The 24804-nt window shown below is 40.4% G+C and overlaps 1 protein-coding gene across 2 annotated transcripts in view; it reads left to right on the top strand.

The window, feature by feature from the left end:
* The window catches only part of il11ra (interleukin 11 receptor, alpha), a 43309-nt gene that overhangs the window by 9798 nt on the left and 8707 nt on the right, over positions 1-24804 (top strand). The window contains exons 1-7 of one of the 2 annotated variants that reach the window (XM_046374719.1): positions 11727-12024; positions 16798-16894; positions 20871-20937; positions 21767-21933; positions 22662-22776; positions 22936-23099; positions 24140-24303. In XM_046374719.1, coding sequence (XP_046230675.1) covers positions 16798-16894; positions 20871-20937; positions 21767-21933; positions 22662-22776; positions 22936-23099; positions 24140-24303 — 774 coding nt within the window. In that variant the 5' untranslated portion in view covers positions 11727-12024. Of the gene's footprint in view, positions 1-11726; positions 12025-16797; positions 16895-20870; positions 20938-21766; positions 21934-22661; positions 22777-22935; positions 23100-24139; positions 24304-24804 lie in introns of those variants that run through there. The other variant, XM_046374717.1, reaches the window with a different exon arrangement.

Here is a 24804-nt window from a genome sequence, read left to right as displayed (position 1 = left end):
AAGACCAACATTAGCGCGAGGCCCTGTTAACATTGACTTGATTTTACTGCCCAAGTGAATCCTTTTTGATTCATGTGCATTCAAGCCAAAATAGCATCACATCACCCAACTAAACAGAAGTTACATTCTCTCGGAATTCAGTTTCTTCTGGGCTTTAACAAAGTGAGATCACAAAAAGCTTTTTTCTGGTTTGACAGATTTTAACTCTCAAAACCTCTCGGCCTCTGATGCTGCCTTTGATTTTTATATAGGCTTTCTAATCTGTCTCTTGGATCATTCAAGGCGCACACACCCACCCACACACACACACACATACACACGTACACACAAACATAGAGTGTCTCAAAAATCAACAAACTCTGAAACTAAATCATGGCGGTGCACTGTAAAACAGCCTCCTATCTGCTTCACTATCTTAAGCAGACTGGCTGGGAATAGTGGGCTGTTTGTGAGCCAGGTCTGCACACCGTGCAGCAGAGCCAAACAGTCTGATGAGGGCTTTCTCTTTATTTAGCACTCATTTGTTTTGAAAGACACTCTGTTATAGTTTGTGTTGCATCCTGCTTACGGCAGATATTTCAGACAGTAATGAGGCTGCGGATGAGAAGCTTATTTTGTTGAAACTCCAGCCGACTTTGCATGGTGTATTAGTTCATGTGAAACATGTTTGCTGTACTGTCTGGTTTTGTCTGAATAGTCACGCTGTAGATGCTGCAGTGCCCATGAGCTTTCTGACTATCGGCTTCAGTGTGACATATACGGGGTGTGTTTGCCCCACTGTCTGCCGCGTCTGAATGGTCCTACTGTACATCCTCCAGTGTACACTTCAGCTTAGCTTCGTGTGTGTGTGTGTGTGTGCGTGTTTTGCCTCAGCCCAGCACGCAGTGTATGGGGGCTGTTTTCTTTCCTGTCTGATCTTTTTAGCCAAACCAGTGAGAGTGTTTGATTCAGCTTGGCATAAAAATCAAGCTGCCAGAATGTTTTTTTCTCCTTTTGTTTTTAATGGTGGTTTACAGTTGATGTTTGGAATAATGTGTGGTAGCCCATCAATGCTAGCTGGGATAACACTTTTTTTTCACTTGCACAGGTCTGCATTTGCTGTGCCACAAAAATGTTGACAGCAGTATAAAAATGTATCCATTTATCACAAGAAAAGGTGCATCTCTCTTCTTCTCTCTTGTTAATTGGTTTGTTTGAGGCAAGTGTCCCTGTCACTAAGGCCTGATTGGCTGTGACAGATTTTGTTTTCTTTTATAATGATTTACACTCAAGTCCTCTGTTCTGTACTGTTGAACGGTTCTGTTTGTCTCTCTTTTCTGCTTCTCTCTCTCTGCCCTGCCAATTCCCCCTTTCCTCTCTTCTCTCTCCTCTCTTTTGTCTGCCTTTCTCCTCTTCCTTCTTTCATTCTTGCCCCCACTTTCCTCGTCCTCCCCTCCTCTTCCATCCCCCCTCTTTCCCTCTCATTCTTAATTGATTTCCTTTGCTAAATGTGCAGTGAATCAAATACAAGTAAATCCTAAGTGATGAGTGTAGGATTTAGAAAGTTCAGATCACATGGAGCGAATTACTCTGTTACTCCCTGTGGTCAAATGATGCAAGTTCATCATACTTATATCTGATTTTTGCATTTACACAGTTGAAAAGCGAAAACATATGACATACCCTAATTACAAACATAAGTGGACAAGATGTTCCAAAGGGGGGTTATCTGCAGGATTTCTTCTTTTTGGTCGTTGCCTTTTTATTTAATATTTTTCCTTTGTTTCCATTTTTCCATTTGGTTTTGATTTGTTTCTTTTGGTGCTTAGAGCTCATTAGTTTGATTTATTTTTTTCTTCTTCTTCTTCTTCTTCTTCTCAGTTGTTGGTGTGAAAGCTCATTGTTCTGATGATTTTCCCATATACGGTACTTACCAGTATGTGATGGCAGTGTTTTCTCTGTGAATCTGTGGTTGCTTATTGAACCATATTGTCTTTTCTGTACAGGCTGAAATGTGTCAGTGGAAATGTAGCCCTGTCAAGAACTAGTTAGACTTCTAATCTTTATTAGAATTCTCTGATCAGATAGCTCTTCATTTAATCAAACTTTTGCTAATTTTAGATTCATTATTTAGGTCAGGATCTTGCTCAGCTTCTTTTGTTAAATGAAAGAAGTGGTTCTGTATTTATTCCGAATGCGGTGGACATATAAAATTACTTCCTGTTTGGCAGTAGGTTTTCTCCATGAAAGACCCATGTGTTTAGCTTAGAACATCCTAATGTAAATGCTTTTACGGACTGTACATACATTCAGTCAAAGCTGCGGTTATATAAGTATGGGACTAGTCCGACAGAAAATGTGACTACATTGACCTTGTTATGTACTTCTGTGTCTGTCTCTTATCCAGCAGCATTTTTGAACAGTCAGACAGTAGTAATCAAGAAAACATGGGTCATTTTTATGTTCTCATAAGATAGCCTTTTCCTCTGGTTTGGAGCGTGCTGCTGTGACTGGAAGTTAAACTTGCCATTTCACTGTGCCTTTGTGTATAGTGGAACAACCACTGCGGTACATTAAACACAGTTGATTTCACCCTGTCTGTCAGTTTTCTCTTCCTCTCACGATTTCACTTACTTTGGTCACGTTCCCTGATTTTTTTCTTTTTTTTTTTTGGAAAATGTCAGGTAGTCTGTATCTGTCTTTTTCTGTAGTGTTACCTAAACTCTCTTCCTCTCTCTCAACATGTTAGGACAGTCAGTCAGCCAGTCAGTAGTAATGGGGAAAGCATGGAGTTCCCAGCAGAGTGACTCATCGTTCGAGCGAACAGGGGTCGTGTACGTGTGTGGGTGGGGGTGTGTGTGTGTGTGTGTGTGTGTGTGTGTGTGTGTGTGTGGGCGTAGGATGGTCAAAGTGTGTGGGTCTGTGTAGTGGGGGCAAAAGTTTTTTTCTGTGTGTGTGTATGCCCTAACCTGTTTGTGTAATTTGGGGGTATGTGTTTCCCATGTTTCTTCTTCCTCCAGCTGTGTTAAAGGTCATCTGTCGGTGAAAGTCAAACACACATAAACACACAAACATACTCACAGCCAATCTGGTGCCATGCAGAAAAAGTCTCCTTCTTTACTGTTACTGTTACTAATCTTATTTCTTTATTTCTTTTCTTTAACACCCATAAACAGTACGTTAAAGTGGGATACTGAAGAAAAAGCCTAAGCAGACTGATTATGTTTTTTGATTTGGCTGCGTGGTGGCACTGAAGAATGACGCAAATGGCCTCAATCAAGGTTCAACCAGCAGATGACGTGTTTTTAAGCATTTCATCTGTGTTCTTTCTTCACTGGATAGGTTGCTGGAATACGACAGGTGTTCTCTGAGCCTACAGGATGGTCTGAATTAATTTGGATTATTGCAAGTTATTATTGCAACTGGAATAAATGACGATATTCCTTAAGACAACCCAGTTTATCATATATTTGCATATATTCATGTGTGTTTCTCTGTATTGCATAAAACTGCAGTCTTCAACTATCTGCTTCATGTCTTTATAATTGCTCCCAGCAGTAGCATGGCGCCAGTCAAATGTACATGAACACACACACACACACACACACACACACACACTCACACACACACGCACACTCACACAGCATATCATCAGAGGAGTGCAGCAAAGCAGAACTGGGCAGAGTTAGTTGGCCAGCTGACTTGCAGGCTTATTGACTTGGATCGAGCTTGGTACAGCTATCATCAGTAGCATATGCGTGCAAGTGTTTGTGTGTGTGCGTGTGTGTGTGTGTGTTCATGCATTTGATTTGATATATATATATGTAAGGCTATAACAATAAACCAACAACTGACACATGGTTGATCTGGTTGAACTCATGGTTGGACTCTTTGATTTGACTCGCACAGAAAGCAAATGAAACCCTCTTACTAATAGAATCACACTTCCAATTACTAAAAATTTCATGAAGTGAGTGTTGCGAAAGACATATCTTTGTCATTCCTCTCCATCTTTTGGTCTGTGTCTGTCTGTATCAAAGTTGTTCTTTTTTTTCCCTTCTGTTTCTGATGATGGGTTGGCTGTGCAGGGCTAGTAATTGATCACACGGCAAAGATGTGTGTGTCCACGTATGTGTCTGTGGCTGTGTCTTTCTGTGTGTAAGGCTTTGGATAACAGAGAGCAGATGTGGGTGGGTTGGTGGGTGTATGTTTAAAGAGCCAGTCATTGGCTCAAACAGAGCAGATGTTACTTGAGCCATCATATTCCTCTGGTTATGGGCAGCGCTGATTCAAACCGTTCTGCTTCATTTCAGGTATTTTCAGGCACTTTCAGGTACACTGACAGATGCTCGGGTCAGTATACAGACGACTAGGAGTCTGAACTAGAACACTGTCTCTATGGAATTTTCCAAACCACAGTAATAAAGCGCTGTGGTTTACAATATTCTGGTACTACCAGCTGACTCTAGTTGAACGTAGTCCAAACAGTTAAGCATAGTTAAACACAACCAAACATGTTGAGAGGTGAGATCACATCCACAGTTGACTTTGTTTGTGGAAAACTTTCCTTTGTCACCTTCTTGCACTTAGTTCATTTGGGCTCACTTTATACCTTTACAGGAAAACCAGTGGGCTTGTAAACAACCATTAGCAGAAAGTACTTTTTCTATAGCTGGTTTGGTTAACATTTGTGTTCCTAATGATCTGTGCCTCAGTCTCTTTGAAAGAGCTTGAGGTGCAATTGATTGTTGCCAGCCACAAGTACAATTAATCTCACTAGTGCAGCTCGTGTCTTCTGTTTGATGAAACAGTCAGAATCAGTCTCTCCAGGCATTCAGAATTTTGAATGCAAAAAGTGTCATAAATAGTTGCATAACAAAACCTGGCTTATTTTATCACCTCCACACAGATGGCCAGTCACAGCGTGAAGTTGGTGTTGGTGTTGGATTAGTTATGGATAATATCAGACATTGCCCTCCCAACCCCCCAATTTTCCATTGGAAAGGTATTGGAGTAGGAGGTTTTCGAAGTTATTCAACTGTGCAACAAGCATTGGTGCCTCAGAAAAGTCTCAGAAAATTGCTATAGTTTACATTTATGACAGCATCACCTACTTTAAAGCTGAACAGACTGTTTCACCCCTAAAATGCAAACATGCATAGTCTGTGTGATATAGAGCATAGCATGAATATTTAAATGTATTTAAAGCATTGAAATATAAGCAATGACAATAATGTTTTTCGGACCTTACATGTCTCCAGCGGTGTCTCGACTCCCAAAGTGCAATGCTAAAATCTGTGATACCTACTGATCCTGGACTTGTGCGTCGTGTTGCACCTCCAGAGGAAGGTTTGGCATGACTCAGGCTGGCAGCCCAGCAGTTGCTCAGGAGAACATCTGTTTGGCCACTCTGTTTGCAGTGCTTTGGCTCTCTTGCAGGAGTGCTTGAGAGCCACTAAGCTGGAACAAAATGTCTTGGCTTATGTGAGTGATTTTACTCGCAAACTTGAAAAAGTTGGACATCAAAAAAAGAAAAAAAAATATTTTGTCTCTGTAGGTCACAGAATTAACATCAGTCCTGGAGGTGAAACCCTGTTTTCTAATCTGTGAAAAAAAAAACAACAACAACAAACTGATATATGTGTAGTTTTCTTTGCATACAAACTTTGTGCTTTGTGTAGATCAAGCAGCTCATCCAGCATCGCATTTGCTTTTTGGTGCAGTTTTATGGTAATAATATGTTTCTTCTGCCAGCAAACAGTTTGCTGTTTTCTCAGGAGATTTACCTACCGATCCTGTGCGGTTAGCCGCTTGTCTTTACCGGTCTTTTACCGTCTCTGAGCCCCACAGAGCTTCTTCACGTCTTGCTTTTTTAGTTCTACTGTAGCTCTGTATACAGCAGACAGAGGATTAAAATCCCGGCTGTGGTTTGTATTAGCACATGGTGGCGTTCCCCTCCTGAGATCCCTTCCTAAGCAGGGTAATGTTTAACACCTTGTTACATACTGGAGATTGAATCTTGTCTGTCGGTTGCTAGGTTTAAGCTCACACTTATATCTTTTTTTTTTTTAACTCTTCCTTCTACGTCATCACTTATCTTTCCATAAGGGATAACTTGTTATCTCTGCACCATTTAATAAGTCACCAAATGTTTTTGCATTTCCTGCAGAGGAAAGAGAAACCCAGATGGCGTATGATCAACATGCCCAACTGAGAACATCCAAAGTCAGCTAAACCTTTGTTGGTCATCATCATGCTGCCTGTCAAACACAGGTTTCCTTCCTTGTTTTCTTGCCAAAACAGTAGGTCAGTGAGGCAAGTGCCAGATGGATGTCAGTGTAAAATGTTTGTAGATATAAGTTGCACGGAGGTAATATTTAAGCTCCAAAGTTATTCGAAAACAGAGATTTTGTAATTCTGTAATTCATTTTCTAATCTCTGAAAAGAGCAAAACATTAACCTAACAAAACTTTATTGTTTTTTCATGCAAGATAAAATATTCAATTTACATGGAAGTCATAGCCAGTATTTAGCTGTAAGTTCAAAGTGTGAAAGAGCAGTATGTCTACCGATATTCAGATTTATACCCAAAATGCACTAGAAGGCTAACCAAATGGCTTCAATTTTTCTTTGCAGGGTCAGTACTGTTTCTTGAAAAATGTTGTTGTGTGATTCATTAAATTTTGGTAGATACTGTGCGTAAACCAATCAAGAAACAAGCACACAGAGACACAGGTATGAAATAAGTCACCAAATGCATGGAGGTGAATCATTCACACCTAATTACTAATTGAAGTTGAAAGTAATTAACAACAGCTACAACATCGGCTACAACAAAGCTACATGCATGATGGATATTCTTACATGAAACCTTTTGACTGACCGATCAAACTGGAGAAGATTTGGTGAGCGGGGTATCCACTGCATAACAGAACTGTCAAAACATGAGCAAACCCGTCAGTCTCTTGATTGAGGTGTGTATGGACAATTGTGTACTCTCTCCTGGTGTGTGCGCGCTTGTGGCACGTCATGCTCTGTGTCGCGTGTCCTTGGGTTTACTGAAAGTGCCTCTCTGATTCATTCACATTCATATGTGCGATCACAAACACAAATGTACCAGGACACAGCCATGTGGATACAACTTACAGGCCAAGAAGCATGTGTGTGAGCCTGTGTGTTTGTGTGTGTGTGTTTAGTTCAGCCTTCACCCCATTATGCATTTCAGCGTGTGTCTGTTTATACGTGAGGTTGGCTTCAGTATAACAAACTTGTATGCTGGCTGGATTGTGGTCTTCATTCAACTTTGTGTGTGCGTGTGTGTGTGTGTTTGCCTGTGTGTGAATAGCTGGCATATGGTAGCCATCTTACCCTGGCGGCAGAGCTGGAGGAAATTCCAGTGTTGTCGAGCTAAGGCCAAGATACTGCTGCCGCGCACACACACATGGACACACTTGCACACAGCACAGTACAGGTTTGTGATACCTGTGTCAGACACACACAACATAATATTTTACTTAACTTTGTGTAAGGACTAACAAAGGAAATTCTTCTTACAGTAACAAGCCAAAAGCTATTATATATTTTCTGATTGCCTAACATGTAATTACTGAAATAATATTCTCACTCTCTTTCACTCTCTTTCTCTGGCTCTCATTTACACACATACACCCTCAGTCCTTGGTCTGTGGATTGGCTGGGTGCTATCTCTGTACACACATGGCAGCCATTACGCCTTGTGTGCTCGGGCAAAAGTTGGAAGTGAGCCTAGCAGCCCGACCAGCAGCTCGACCGCCAAATAGCACTGGCAAGGTTTAGGCTCTGTCTGTTTTTCTGTTTTCAGTGTTAACCATGGCCTAAGGTATTTATATAGGCCTGTCTATCTTCATTTATTATGGTCAGAGCCATTGCAGAAATACAACTTGATGTATTTATCCTCGCCGTGCTTGTCGCAGTGGCAAATGTCAAAATCCCCCATTTTGCACATTCTGCATTATTCCTGCAGTCAGCAAAAAGACAAAACTTTAATGACACATTTTCAGTTTGCTCACAATCTTTGCTTTGGAAAGAAGACCTGAGCAAAATGACACCATTTTACCGTTTTGTTTTTGTTTGTTTTTTTTATTACCAATGTTTGTTATAAGAGTTGACTTATCAGCTTATCAGTACTGAATAGTTCCCTTCACCCAGTATGGTTGCTATGTTTGATTTACTTTAAAATGTATGTTGTTAAGGCAACACGTAAGCCTGGGAGAAGCAGGTGAAAGTATCCGAATTTTAAAACCTTAAATGAGGGGCCTGTAGGCTAAATTATTTGTCGGAAACTTTTCAAAATCAAAGCCCTGCAGTGTGTATGGCATGTTCTGTATTTTTTCTTTCTTTCTTTCCCTCCCATTGCTGATTTGCCTTCTCTGGTAAAAGATTTTCCAAGCTTATCTTCTCTTATCCTCCTTTGGCCTCTCATTTTTCCACTTCAGCCATCTTTTTTTTATCTCCTGTGCACTGGAGATCTGTCCACATTAGATGACAGACAATCTCTCTCTCTCTCTCTCTCTCTCTGCACGTCTTTGTTATCTTCTGTGGTTTTCTTCCTCTTTGATTTAAACTCTTTATCAGCTGTTGGTAGGATCTCTCTTCGATTAGTCTTGGTAAATTTTATGTTGTATTACATTTTCCAGTGTTGGTCCGGATCAACCAAATGTAAGAATTTGTAAAGAAAACTAAATTCTAGTGGGGCGTTTGTTGATCTTCAGAGTGCCAGATGCTGTAGTTTGACCAGCCTCTTCCCTTTAGCATAATGGATCATCAGATCATCCTGCAAGCTGAAGAGGCTCAACATGGACATGTTGACTTTTATATTTAATTCTAACCCTGGGGCTGTTGAAGCTAAAAGGGGAAAGTAAAAGAGGTTGAATATATCCCTTTTACCTTACTAAGAAGCATATGTTGACAGCTATTGTAATTTAGCTTAATATGAAATTCTCCAGACAAAAGGAAAAATGCATGTTAGTGTTTTGACACATACTGTGTTATGTGTTACCCATCTCTGCTTGTCGTATGTTAACACCTTTCTGATGGGACGATAAGCATGTAGTCAGGAACAGAGTGCAGAGTGAAAGAGCTCAGTGAGGCACGAAGAAAAAGAGACCGAATGCAAACAGAATTAAAATGGCAGCTGAAATGCGACAGGCTGTGAAAGAGATATAAAGATAGAGAAAACGACAAATGCAGCGGAAGGACAGAAAATGCTGTGAACTATTTCAGTCTCCACCATCTCTAGTATGTAATTAAGGCTTGATTTATGGACAACTATGTATGGACATTTAAAAAAAAGATGAATTCAGCTCCATTTCAGCATATTTCAGCAAAAATGTGTCTTGATTGCTTTTTTTTTTTATCTTAATATTAAACCTCCATAAGTTCCTGGATATTGAGGGACAATTAGGGGGGTGTTATTTTGTTCGGGATGGCATCACGTCCTTGACAAACTACTCATAGACAAACATGAAACACAGCATGTGTCTCCATGTCATGCTAACATACACACAGAAAGACATGTGTCCACAAACACACAGGGAGCCCAGTTGGTGCTGAGTAGCTTCACATATGGAAATGCAACACAAACACACACATATCGGTTAGCTGCGTTTTTTTTCGACTGGAAAGGTCAAAACAGACGGGCTGTGCTGTTGTTGCCATGGTGACCTGAGTAAACACCAGAGCCATTGTAGTCCGCCCTCACCGTCTTGGCTTGACCTCCCCATGCTGTTGGTTTAGTGCACATATGCACACGTACACATTTGAACATGCACACACACGCACACACACACAGTCATACTGTGGTTTCTCACTCTAACTCGCATGCACACACACACACTTGTATCACATAGAGTAGCTTACCCCTCAACTTGTGATCATTTCCTTTGTCTAGAACACATGTTCCCACACTGACACTCGCAAATACACACACATGCGTCCACACTAATGACTGTATTGTGTAGGCAGTAAGCTAAATTAAACATCAGTCTTTGTTAATCTATAATTTATGACATAAACTCTAATGACCTGTCCTCAAGAACAGGACATCCTGCAGTCATTTGTTATGTCACCGGACAGCACAGCAGCAGCAGTGTGTACGCGTTTGTGTGTGCAGAAAATGTCAAAGATCTTCAGAGATGTTTGTGCATACTTTCATTAGCTCGAGTCATCTGAATTAGCAGCTCTTAATGTCTGCCTTCTTGCCCATGTGTTCGTTTTTATTTAAAACCCCCATCCCTTTTTTTACTCTGTCTTTCTCCCCTCACTCTCTCTCTTGTAAAGCTGACTGAATGTGCAGTGGCATGCCAGAGTGTGAGTGAGTCACCATGTGGGATTGTGCCGCCAGAGAGAAGACTAGCTAAAAGAGAGCCCTTTTGGTTCAGATTACTCATCGTCTACATTCGCACACTTCATTTAACTATGAAATCCTTTTTAGCATCAATTCTAGATTTACACTTGAAAAAATTAAGCCCGTCAGCCCTTTCCTCAGCCCCCCGTTTCTTATTGATATTATCCTCCCTCTTGTAGGCACAGCTTTTGTTTGACTTTTGCTTTCACCCTTAACCTCGTTATTGCTGCTGGATTGGAAGGAATGTTTTTCACCCAGGAATTTCGGCGTGTTCTGGTTCTGCAATTAGTTTTAATCACTCTGGTTGTGGTTCTGGTGTGGATCTACAAAAATAAGGAGCGATTTTATTTTCAAGAACAAATTGTGTATTTGGTGCTGTTGTTTTGCATCTCTTTGCATGTGGGAATACTTGCAGTATGGGTGCATCCTGGTGACAATATCCATGGCTACATTCCTCTGTCTATTCTGGTTCAAGCTGGAAGAGCTACAGCAGAAAGGAGAATGGTGAGGGTGAGTCACAGAATAGGCTTGCGATTACACACACACAACCTATGGAAAGAAAGAGTCTTGAAATTTGAGAAGCTCATAGTGGTCCTTGGCGTAGTTGGTCCATTGCCTAGCATGGCAGCTATTTTGCTTTGAGCATTATTTTTCTGTAAATACTGGGCTTAGTGAACACAAGCATTTAATTCCTATCCAGCTTGCAGGTACGTTTATACCTGAGGGGCATCATAGCTACTGTGGACATGTTTACACTGGATCAAAGTGTGGTTTTTCACATTTAGCTTCAATACGACCTCCTCCAGCTGCTGAGGAAAGTGGTTTGTGGGAATATCAGGCTCGTAGAGACTCAGTTAGGCTTCTAGAATGAGTTTTGGTGTATCACTGATAGGAGTGAGCTAAGCTGTGCCTACATTGATTTTACAGAACTGTAGTGAGTTAGTTTCTGTTGCAGGAAAAACAGGTTTATTCACTGGAATTAAAACCTAGACGACAGAGATTAAATTAAGCTCTTCTCTTGATCTTGTTTGTTCTCTCCTCAGTCATGTCTCAAAACTTCCAACTGGCTCTGACTGATAGATCGTACCAAAGGAGTATCACTTCTGCCACCTGCTGCACCAACACTCAATCTTTTGAATGGAGGCTGGGAGGAACAAAAAAAGGCTAATCTTCCTCAAAAAGACAAAGTGGAAATGAAAACCACATTCTGAAATTACAAAAGTTTAACATGTTATCATGCCTCACATACACATACACAAACATTTAGATCAGTCCCACCATACAGACACAACAGAGCCTTTGTGGGGGGGGACTATAACAGATCAACTGACGCTCATGAGCAGGAACATGTTGCTTAGGGGCGAGAGAACAGATTAACACTTTGCTATTAGGGAACAGCTATGTTCTCAGGGGAAGGGGAATTAGAAACTCTTGTGTAAATATGTTTACTGGACCTTGTCCTTTCTGGCATTAGAAGTGGAAAATAAAGTGCAGAAAAACAGATGTCTAAAGAAGGTGAGGAGGAGGAAGAGATAAGAGAGAGCAAATGAGAATTGGTAGAGTGGAAAAATGAAATGGGAGTTAAGGTACAGACACAGGGACATGTGGCGTGCATTTTCTGATCTCTAGTTACTCTGGAGAACAGCAGGAAAGGGAAGAGGGTAAGCCATTATAAAGTATGACTTAAATATGTTTACTGAACCTTGAAAGTTCTGGCATTGGAGGGATGGAAACTGTAGCCAAGGACTGACTGCAGAGCAGAGTGAGGGGGAAAAGTGTATGTCAAGGTCTAAAAAAGTGAGCAACACAGACTGAAAGTGGTAGACAGTGAAATAAGGTGTCCTTGGGGTTTACCATCAGGCTGGAGTTTTCAGACAAGCATTTAAATCAATATTCCTTTAAACCATTTAAGCCCATTAACAGATATTTACTGTAGTCCCAGAAATGATGTATTAGGCTATCTTAGATGTTCCAATGCCAGTTTAGTTGTACCTTTTCTTTTCGAAATGAATTATCCAGCCAAAATGCCATATAACATTTGAGAAACTTTTCAGACCACTCCTGTAGCACTTATTTATTGGTGATCCAAATGTCAAAACACTCAGTTACATACTGTACTTTCATGTTACACTGTTGCTGCACTGTTGTTCCTTTAGCTCCAAGCTGTACTGGAATAATATTGCTGTTGCTTTTCTTGCCTTGACTCTTCATTGGATGCCATTGGAGCCCATTGTCACTTAGCCACCTTTCAAGATGAGAGGGTGAGTATTGGATGCTCAGAAGAAGTAGTCCCACTTGGACCTGTCCTGTGTCCATGTAAAGAGTTGACCAATGCAGCAGCTGGGTCGCAGGCACAGAATGTACTGAATGTAAAGACTGCTCATGAAGGGAGGGATGGAGAGAGGAATAGGAATGTAAGCAAATGAGGGAGACAGGAGTCACTGAGATTTGAATTTTCTGAGTGTGCTGTGTGAAGTTGCATTGCCGCAGTGGTGAATGTAACACGGCCCTGCTACATCATAAGACACCAGTTTAAACAGAGGTTATCTCTCCTCCACTGCGAAGTTATTAAGAACTCTCTGTATACAGTTTTTGGAGGCCACCGTCTTAGTTTTCATATACACTGTTTTTCAGCGAAGTCCTTCTTTTTTTACCAGATGCACCTCTTCACTGGAAAACAAGGTGATAATATCTACTATCCATTGATCGATCTGTATGCATGTGCGCTCCGCTCTTAAATTGCTAAAATATGTTTTGAAAGGCGTCCAGTGGTGATTTTGACAAATGGTATGAGAATGAACAGGCCATGCTTCTTTTTCCCACAATGGTTAAGTTGTTTGTGGTGGGTTTTATGTAGCAGATGTGTGAAGTAAAACGTAGCTGAAAAAAAAAAAAGATTTAAAAGTTTAAAAGTTGAGTTTGCACAAGTAGCACCTGCAATACACAGCAGACGTAGTGAGGTGATGTGTGTGTACACAGTGAGTGTGTTAGAGCAGGAGTGTATTCTGACACCAGCTGTATGTGGGCTTCCAAAGAAAAGAATAGTGGGACACCATCATGCATCACTGCTGTGTGTTGCGCTACAGATCATTAACTGATATGCAGACTTTTTTTGCTTCGTCATCCTGTTTGATTTACACAGCTGTCACATCATCGTCCTTATTATTTCACACTGTTAATCTGGAATCTGCAATCCAGCTACGGTACCGTTAACCACCATCTAAAACTCGCCAAACACTTTGTCGTCATTGTTTACACTCTGGCTGCATCACGGCACTTGTATGTAACAAACACAACACATTGTTCTCCTGATTATATTTATTTTAATGTTTAAACAAACTGATGATCTGTTTGGCAACGTGACCTCATGCTCACAGAGATGCCAAGGACCAGAGGTTACAGGTTTAATCTCACAGCCACAGTACAGATTTGTAAGCCCATCTCCCAGTAGTACACACTGGGGTGTTAAGGAAGCAGTCAGTAATGTAGCGAAATGTGCAGGAAGTGCAGGACTCTAACATTTTAGCAGAGGTATTTTCCCTTGTATTCAGAAGATAAAAGTCAATTAAAACTCATGTGTTTTTCTTGATGTGTTTTGGCAGTCCCTTGTTTATACAAGTAAAACTGAAGAGGCAACCTCATGACATGTAGCCCAGTTGCCTTTTCAATTACTGATACACATAGCCAAGTGTTCTTTGTGAGCTCTCTGCGACCACCAGGGAACATGCAAAGCCTTAAAGTGCTGCATGATTTGCTGTCGTTCTTTGGAATAAACTTTGTTATTCTATGCTGCTCCTTATATTGACTGAAAAAAAAAATTAAACAAAAAAGAAGTGCTGGAAAAGAAATTCTAATTCCCCAAATCCCTTGTTGTGGATCGATATACTCACATGCAGAGTTGGCATAATAGATTTGCACGCATAAATTTCTCTTTATCCACAACAAAGGGAAATGAATTGAACAATTATTCCAAAAAAGACAAACTGAATAAGCATCCTTTTGGCCTTGTCTGGGCTTCGCTACTCGAGTGTATCACAGTGGGAAAACATTGAAAAACAATAAAAACCTCCACCGCAGTTGGAGGAGATTAATTCTTCCAACGATTTGTTTGCCTGCTCTCCTCTCTGTCTACCTTATGTGTTTATGTTTTAAGCCTCCAAACCACAGTTACTGAACTTATAAAAGTTAAGTGATTATGTAAGCTGTCCCCGTCAGTCTGATCCTCTGATTCTCATCATCACTCATCCCACATTTTGCTCTTTGTGAAGCGGAGCTCTGTTTGTCATCGAAAGAAATGGTGTTTCTGTACGAATACAATCAGCAGACTCTTACTGCTTTGTGCTGACTTCTTTAGACTGTCAGCCCGCTGAAAATGTCTCACTCCGTCTCTGTAGAAACTTGGCATTGAACAGTTGAACAGGACAAGCAGGACAATAAAGTCTCAGAGAAATGAACACATCTCAGAGCACTTTAAGGCGCCGCTTTCTTTGAGCTGCTGCGTGGTCGCTGTTGGCTGAATAACCAATAGCTGCTTTTCTGGTTCACCTTTTCAGGCTTGATTTCAGTCTAACCACCACACTTTTCAACAGGAGTGAGAGTGATGTAACTAAGACATTCATTCATGCTTTAATACGTGTTGGGTTCTGCGTCACTTGTGTCATTCTTTTTTGTTTTTGTCTTGGTTTCCTGTGTTTACAGTGTTCCTTTTTTCCACTCCTCAATTTAGTATCATGCTACGTCAGCTGGTCTGATCACACACTGAGACTTTAAAGATGCAATTTAAAACCTAATACTTTGTTTAGTTTGCTATGATATGCCACTTTATCTTTTTGTGAAGTCCACCTTGGACTTCATGTGTATTTTGATTAATTTTTTATGCCCTTTTTTCTCAAGATTTTCATTTTTCTGTCCCCTCGCTTGCCTTCAATCATCATTTGATTGAACAACACCCTGCTTGAACAGGAATTACTTCACACTGATTTTTTTTCCCTTTAATCTTCCTCTGGACAGGCAGCTGAAAGTGTTGATATGTTTCTCATCAGCGTATCTCTCAAGCAGCTCTGAGAGGTGGCACCAGATAAGTGTGTTTGGCAACAGGTGTGTGGTATTGTGCTTAACAGCTGACAAACACATACAGCACATAGTCTTTCTCTTTATCGCTTTCACACACCCCTTTTTAGTCTCTCTCACTCACTCACACAGACACACACACACACTCATACTAACCCACAAACATACACACTCGCACACAGAAGACCTTCCAGCGTCAGGAGTTCATTTGTCACTTTTATGCTTTGAGCGTTAATCAGATCAGCTTGAGGGTACATTACTAGCTAATGGAATAAGGAAACAAAATGTTTGTGGAAGTGTGTAACAGAGCAAAAAGGTGAAACACACACACACACACACACACACATACACACACAAATGTCGCTTGAGAATAAACAGCATCAGATATCATGTCGCTGTCACAATGCACAGACTATTTCTTCTTAAGAGTCCAGATGAAAATAAATTGCTTTTTTTCCTGCGCTGATTAGGAGTTGAATGGACATTAAATAAATATTTTAGCGGTTTCGTGATAGTACATATAAAAGTCAAAATGCTGTCGTTTCTCTGTGTATTTCAAAAATCCTTCTAGGACTGAATGTTAGCACTGTCACTCAAAGCTGATGTTTATCCTTGCTCGTAGCTTTGATTTATTTAATTGAAATGACCTCTTGTCCCCTTCACCGCAGTACCACCACCAGACCGTATTATAATTAGGAACAAATTCGCTTTTACACTGCATCTACTGTACTAGACTCTACTCTTCACAGTGTGCACGTCTTGGTTAGATTATATGGAAAATATGTCAATTAATGTATGGTACAATCTGGAGGATTGATCTGTTCTCCAGCAAAGCGCAGCTAAAACTCCCCTTGTCCCAGAGTTTCTGGGAAATGTAAAGTCAGTGGAAAAAAACAGAAAACAAAAAAACATTTCCAACATATTTTCTCCCTATGTCTTTTATAGGAAATGTGTTTTTAATTTCTGAGAGACTCTCACTAACAATTCCACCAGTGAGAGATAAAGTGTCTGCTGTTTTGATTACTGTCACCGTTGGACTTGATGTGAAATAGAATTTCACAATAATAAGGAAAAAAGGCAAATCAGGCACAGTTTGATTTGTGATGAGATTACCTGCTATGTGTTGTTCCTGAGCAACGTTTACATTGGTATTCAGCTGGTGTTGTGAGAGAATTTAGATGGTTTCCTTTTCCCACCAATTTACAAAATGACCTCAAAATGATGATGAACCTGTTGGGTTTTAAAATAACTTTATATCGTTTTTTGTCCTCCTTTCCCTTCTCTCTCTCTCTCTCTCTCTCTCTCTCTCTCTCTCTCTCTCTCTCTCTCTCTCTCTCTCTCTCTCTCTCTGCCTGCCTCTCCAGATGCCAGACCTTTTGTCCAGTCCTGTGTGTCTGACAGTCATCTGTTTTTTATCTTGGACGGTGCAACCCGGTTGTGCTCAGATTTGGACTGATGAAGGTAACACAAGCACACGCACTCACTCTGAAGCACACCTTCTGTTAAGGATCAAGTGTGTACTCCTTAGCAGAGTATTTTTGGCACTCTTGACTTATCTTGACTCAAAGTACTTAAGGGATCTGAAGTCCGTGCAGAAGAAAAGTGTGAGGAAACACTTAAAATTCAGAATAAAAACGGGATAGGTTAAGCGAAGTCTTGATAAGAGAACTTTCCTCTTAAAACTCACATTTATATGGTTTATATTGTCTGCATCTGTCTGTTTTTTATTTATAGCCAAATTGGAATTTGTACTTTTTTTGATTAGCTCTCTGCAAACAATAATTCTATTGTTTGAGTTGTTTTTGTGTGCCTCTCATAGCACTTCAGGGATTTGTCTGACATTAAGAAAATGTCTCTCGTTTCTCTTTTTGCTTTCTTTAGAAGGCTGTTCTTCCCTCTTTGTCTCTTTCTACAGCAAAATTAATTCCTCAAACAAGAAAATCACTTCATATGAAACTGTCAAAGTTTTCTCTTCCCATTAATTGCAGATCCAGAGTCCTTTTTTTGTTGTTTGGAGAGTGCTGAGTTTCATCCAGCTTGCAATTTCTATGTCCACCCTGCCATCTGATTTCAATGTCAGGAGAAACTTGCAGCTTTCCTCTGTGTGTGTGTGTGTGTGTGTGTGTGTGTGTGTGTGTGTGTGTGTGCACATGTCTGGGCCCTTTTGCCAGAGGTAGAATCAGATATGAGTGGAACGCTGTGGGTTTGGGGAATAATGTATTTCACTGCCAATAAAACATGAATACACACATTCAGACCAGCCAACTCTTCGCACTGCACCAAAGCCTCAGGTAACACATGCACACACAGAAATGGAGGGGAGGGCGTGTGTGTGTGTGTGTGTGTGTCTGTGTGTGTCTGCGTGTGTGTGTTCTCTGTGGTTAAAGGGAAAATGAAACCTGGTAAAAAGAGGCAAGAGAACCATTGAATAGAAAGATTGAGATGGAGGGGAAATATTGACACAGAGGGAAAAATAATAAGAAAAGATGCGGAGGAGGATTTTATTAATATGAAATAATAATTCATTAGATTTGAGGAGAAAGTCCATTTCTCGAGCTTTGACCCCTTGACCCTTGTAGCTGCTACATCTTCACAAACTAGAGAATGTGAAAGTTTTGGTAGCAACTGTTGATTTCAGCAGGTATTATTGCAGCTTTCACTGCTAAAATTGTATTAATTCTTCTTAGCTCAGTCCATGTTAGCGAGAGAGGACTTCGCTCTTTCTGTTTGCTGTTGGTTAAAAACCAGCCTGAGTCTGTCTGTCAGCTCACAGCTGCTTCACACAGATAGCTAGCAAGTATCTTGGCACTAGTTGAGTGCAAACAACAGATAGTGGCTGGATGAGAGCTGTCTAAATCCCACAATTAAGCTGTTAAGTGAAATAATAGTTTGTTTAAGAGCAGTTTTAAGTTTGTCTGCTGAAGCTAACATCAGTTGAAGAAGCTACAGGGCAGAGCGGCGCACTTATATGTTGTCAGTGTGATATTAAAACGTGACTCATCAAGTTTATTACGATTACCATATGTCATGTTATTGATAGACATAATGACACTTAATTATATTGACTGTATTACAAATAAAATATAGAAATTGCCTTTAGTCTGTGTTTGGAGAGGAGAGGCCTTTACGACTCTCAACAACAAGCAACTTGATTTTACTATGTGGTTAAGATAAATGTGTGGTACGGTATGCTTGGCACAATCATATCTGCTTTAGCACTATGTAGACAACAGATACTGAACATGCCATACCATAGATGGCTGTTGGGTTCACCTCCTGTTTGGTCGTTTTGAAAATTGGGCTCAGCTGGAGTTTTATTTCCGACCTGTGTGATTGTCTGTCTGCTCTTGTTATCTGTCCTGCTGCACTATTTCACTATTTCATCCATTAGCCTGATGATTAAAATGGCTTCATAATTGGTAACAACAGCGGATAACAGAAAATAAGAACAAAAAATTGAGTGTGATGAAGAACAAAGTGTGTCCATCCTCTCTAGCTTCGATATGTAGGTACCCTGTGTCTCTCACAGCTTTGTTTACAGTGTTCCACAGGTAGCAGCTGTCTTGATAGCTCAGATTTATGAACCATACCTTATCTTGTTATGTTGCACACCACAACAGAGTGAACAGCCTTTCATTTGCTTATTTCTGTTTTGAAAAGTGTCAGGAGACTTCATCGCCCTCCTTCCTGCAAGTATTAGTCTGCTCTCCTCAAAAACTTAAATGGAACCACAAAATCACTGCAGCACACTTTCATTTACACAGCTGTTTCGTTTGGCATAGCCACTAAAACAGCAGCAGAAAGGTTTGGAAAACATGTTGTAGGTGTCGGTGAAAACCAAGTATTGAAAAGGCCCTCACTAAAGATTCCTACTTGAATATGTGTAAAGTTTAATTTAGGACTAGGAGCAAATTACATAATAAGATCTGCAAAATACTTTCCTTCCTCCACCTGCCTGCTTCCCCTCGAGCCTCTCAGCGCGTAACTGATGTAAACAATCAAGTTAAAATTTCAAAAACTAACATAATGTTTTAGGTTGTTGTTCTTTGTGGTACCACTTTAATTCCAGTAAAACCCATGACATAGAGAGTAAAAGGTATAAAGAGAGGTTTGGGTGGAAAATGAAGAGAGGAAAAACAAAACACAGACCTGGGACAAATTGTTTGTTACCAAGGGAGGAGAGAGCAGCAGGGAGTGTGCATGCCTGAGAGATTGAGGTTGAAAATTAATGAAGGTGTGTGCGTGGCAGACTGGCAGTCAAAGTGATGTTTTTCCACTCGAGATCTTCTGTAAATGCCAGCTTTCATTTTATGTAGCCAAGCTAAACATGCGCACGTATACACTACACACACAGCAGATAGAGCATCAACTCAGCAAATTACTATAGGAACCACAAATATTTGCTCAAGTATACACTGCACACAGTATCAGTTCAAATCTGCAACGCCTTCCAACTTTAAGTGATGGCAAGTAATAGTTAAGCAGCTTCTGTCTCATACTTTATGAGACAAATAGTTGCTCTATGCACAAGACTTTAGCTTTAACTTGCATGTTTAGACACACGCTGTCACGGGTAATAAACCCGTAACATTATGTTGCAGAACGATTTCTGAAACTGCTAGGCTACGTCATGTCTGCTCGGAGGTTAAACCGTTAGTTCACCGGTTCGGAGCTTTGGTCGTATGTGTCCCATTTCAGTGGTTGAGAAATGTGTCTTACTTCTGCCTGAATACTGATATTTTGGGAAAACTGAGGACAGAAGAAGGTACACAGTTGCGTGTCAGTGATTCTTTTATCAGTCCTCAGTGCAGCATGCAGGTCACGTGTTGAGTTTGGGTCTTTGTAAAGACTTCCATGAATCTTCTGTAATCACTGAATCAATCTTATGAAGACATGGAGTAAGACAATGTGCAGGAAGTGGCTAAAAGTTCTGCAAATCGACTTATTTATGTGCTGATTCAGCAATATCAGAATTTTTTCACATTACAGTTTTTTCGGTACCAATATCGCAAATGTTCCCACAGCAAACGGAGTCTGAGACTAAAGTTTGTTTGTATTGGGTGGTTGTTATCTTTTTAAAATGCTTAACTGCTTCTGTATTTATAGTTGAAGTGGATTTGCTGATAGTAATATTATTTTAATTATGATGATAATAATAAACTTCCAAAAAAAAACAAAAAAAAAAAACACACACACTGACTGGAGAAGCTTTTTAGTGTGTGCCAAAGTCTCCTCAGCAGTGTCTGCAGGATCCCTAACCTTGTATGGTCATGTTATTGTGCTCCTGCTGATGCTTCTGGTAATGGTGGCCCTTAAATCACTTAAATCACATTAATACAGACAATGTGCACACACCGTATGTCAAACTGTGCAGTGTGCAAGCCAGACAACGTTGTGCTTTAATATTTTATGTGATGTCTGTGTTCTGTGTCTGCAGTGTCAGGCGTGCAGTACGGGCGCTTGGAGTCAAATGTGACACTGGCATGCGGGAAGTCACAAACCGGGTAAGGAAAAGGAAAACTATTGCCTGTGTAGCCGGGAGTATTTTTTTTTTTTTTTTTTTTTTGTCTTCCTCTGACAGTTTGTGAGGTCTGTGATATTCAAGTCATACAGATACACATTCATAAAAGTTGCAGTGATGTCAATATGTAAACCCATAGAAGTAGGAAACAGTTGAATGCAGTGCAGCCACAAGGCCTTTAAAGTCAGAGACGGCGTAGTGCTGTTTGCTGTTTCATTGGCCATCTAGTCGTATTCATATACTCATTAATGCATTTTGAAATTTTAATTATGCATTACGTTTAGTCTGAAAGACCTACCTAAGTTTAAGAACTTTCTTCTGGAATTGCTCGAACACAGTCTGGAAAATGTAGGAAATCCTGAACAAAATAGCAGAAATGGTTTGACAGTCGACAGTTTTGTTTTCAAGGCAACAGAAGATAACTAATGATAATAGAAAGAGCCAAACCGCACCTGAACTGTTAAATCAGGTGCAATGAGCCAATGTATCCCTAATGCATTTCAACTTAGTTAAAAAAGAGCTAAACAATTTTTTTCAAAGAAAAAATCAATAAGCTATAAAGTGATATAAAATGTTACGTTATGCGTCCATTTGTTGTCCATAAATTTTCAAAAGTGATTCATTCTCATTAAGAAAGAAAGAATGATGTCAGATATGTCATTTCAGTGAAAGTTTTAATATGCAGATTTAGCTATTTGATACCCGCCATAAAGAGTTCAGTCTTCAGAGTTTAGGTTTTGGTTTGAGCTTGCAGGTTAGTGGCTGATGTCCTAGCAAGCATAATAACTAAACTCTGTCATGTCCCCAACCAGGTTACCTGTGGTGTGGCGTCTCAACCACAGCTCAGCTTTGCCATGGCACAAAGTGACGTCAAATGGAAGCTTAGTCCTGTTGCATGTCAACCACTCGGCGCAGGGCAACTACAGCTGCTATGACAGCCGGGGGCTCCTCCTTCACTCTGTCAAACTCAGGCTGGGCTGTAAGTGTTGTGACTTGTTTGAGGTCATGGCGCCTAATTCAGGAGTTATTTCCATGCTTGTAGTCCCTTAGCAAGGGATGGTGGCTTAAAAAAAAAAACAAACAAAATAAACTTTGCTGCAGGGACTTGCCCTTGTCCCCTGAGTTTTAGCCCCTTCATGCAGATACAGCAACCTAATCTCTCACAGCTCAGTTTATTCTTTGGATAATTCAGCACAAAAGAACTTTCTGTTTCTCCTACTCAGGCATTCTTGTCATTCTTTTGAGCTTCTCTCAACATATTTTTGCCATGTTTCTCTCTCATCCCTGTATTTCTCTCACCCTTCTTTAAATGAGTGAGTTTCTTCTCTCAACATTTAATTTGTCCCAGCTCTCTAGCTACAACAAGTGAGATAGGGAGAGTAGTAGCGCTACTGGACCTCAGAGGAAACAGGTTTTATCGGCCATGACATAGACAAAGCCTTTAACTTCCTTTAAATGGCTCAAACAGGAAGCCGTCCCCTGAGTGGGCTTCCTTCTGAGGGACATGGAGTTTTCCATGGTACTGGCCAAGCCCTCCTTGAAATATTTCTGTTCATGATAGGGACACCAGGACACGGAGCTGTTCTTTTTACACTCAAAGACAAGAGAATCTTACTACTAATTAATACTGCATCTAATGTAACCTTCAAATAAATACAACCTTTTGCTCTGTCCTGTAAATGAATCCGTCTGACTTACGTTTCTCAGATCCCCCTGGGCTGCTGAGCATTTCCTGTCAAGTTCCCAATCACACTCATGTTCGCTGCTCCTGGGTGGAATCGGTGAAGACCTTCCTGCCAGCCAATTACAGTGCCTCCTTCAGGTAAGATTGGGTTACTGCAAGTGAAACAGTAGTCCCCAAGGTCACATTCAGAATGGACTGCGAAGAAGCTAAATATAGTGCATGTGCCACGGTGACATTTTGAACGTGGAAACTTTTGACCATAACACATTACAGAAGTGGTTCTCAAACTTATTCAAGGGGCCTTCGTCATGAGTGGAGGACATGCGCCGTGGACATCGCCCGCAAGCACTGTGACATACATTACCCTGCGTACTGGCAGGCCATCCATACCCTGAGAATCACAGAGACCAATGACCTGGGGTCTGAGACGACATCTGTCCAGTTTAAGTTGCATGAGCTATGTAAGATCAAAGAAAACACACACACACACACACACACAAAGAAATTAGGTCTTTAAAATAGTTTTTGTGACAAATTTGAACAATTATATGTCTATGAAATACATTAGTGCAGTGTTCATTTCTGATGGTTGATCATTGTCACCATTTTGCTCTATTTTTTATTCATTTATTTTTTCTACTTATGACATTACGTTCATTTAAAATCAAATGTGGTGTTCGGGAGGACAAGCTTCAGGCAGAAAACACAACCACTATGTCCATATGGACATATAGGCATGGTACTTTTCCTGTCTTCCACATTTCCATCACATGCACATGTTTTCACATCCATGGATGTTCAAAAAGCTCAAAAAGCTCATACATACAGATGTGAAGAAAAAAAACTGTTTTGTAAGAAGTGTATCTGTACACACATTCTTCACACACACGCCAGACATACACACAAAATGTCAGGATGCCGAAAATAATTCTTCCAGATTGTTGTGACTGTGCCCTTCTGGTCCTCAATGAATGACCTCAATTATCTTGTTTTGCTGCCTCCCCGTTTGCGTGACGTTCTTGTCGCTCTCGAGCAGAGCCATTCACAGCATCCTTGAATGAGTCTTTAGAGCTATTGGATGTTCTTTGCAAGTTTTTCTCAACCTCTGCTTTCCTTTTGTCGCGGTGGTTTGAAATGCTCTTAAAAACGTGAAGGAGGAGATAAGGGTCTGGGGGACAAAGTTCATTAAAATTACTGGGTAGTTCTAGTAATGGCAATATGGTATTAGCATAGGAAAAAAATGTCATTCGAGGATGCACAGTTTGAGTCAAAGGAAGATTATCTATATATTCCACAAAGCTGCAAATATATAGCAGCACAAGGTGAGTTCATCAGCCAGTTGAAAAAATCAAGCATTTATGTCCAAACAAGCGCTTTGGTTTGCTTTGTTACATTCTGTCCTTACTTCTTACTAAAATATTTTTCTAAATTGTGTCTTAGTGTCTTTTAAATTGTATGCCAACCACTGTGGAAGTAAGTTTCTGTCTGTCTTTCTTTACAGTGAAACCAGACCCTCCAGAGTCCCTGGTGGTGAAGCAGATTGAAGGCTATTCAACGAGGCTGTTAGTCTCATGGGCCTTACCTTCTTCTTGGCCAACGCATGATGCTTTCCCCCTTATGTTTCATATCAGATACAGGCCACAAGGCTCAATGTACTGGTCAGAGGTTAGTAAGCAAGGCCGAGCATTTCATTTCAGTTTTGATAGAGATATACTGTATCCAGGTTGTATTACAGAAAACACATCAGTAATTCCTCACATGTTATCAGCAATTAAAACTAAATCATTTACTTACTTAAAAACCTTGGTGGTTATGTTTGTAACCAAAGACAGTCACAGAAAAGAGGGAACATGAAAATATGGGGCTTAAAATAATGGGATCAAACGATTCTTCTTTCTAAGATTGAGGGAGACTACAGAATGACAAGCGATTTGTTAAAAAGAATGTGGAAAAACACAACAATTTCAATGCCTTCTCAACCCAACTTTGGTACGTATCAGATGACTGTTTCAGTCTTCTTTTAACACTGACTTTTTGGTTGGTACTGCCCTCAGAACACACACTAAAACCAAAAACCATAATAAAAAAAATATGTTGGCAGTGCACTTCCACAAAGTGCTTCCTTATTTGAACTTTGTTTACTTGGTTTTGTGTTACCGCCATCAC

Source organism: Scatophagus argus, chromosome 20 (genome assembly GCF_020382885.2).
Source record: "Scatophagus argus isolate fScaArg1 chromosome 20, fScaArg1.pri, whole genome shotgun sequence".
In the NCBI taxonomy this organism is placed as follows: domain Eukaryota; kingdom Metazoa; phylum Chordata; class Actinopteri; family Scatophagidae; genus Scatophagus; species Scatophagus argus.
The sequence above is the reverse complement of the archived record's forward strand: the minus strand, read 5'-3'. Positions and strand labels throughout refer to the sequence as shown.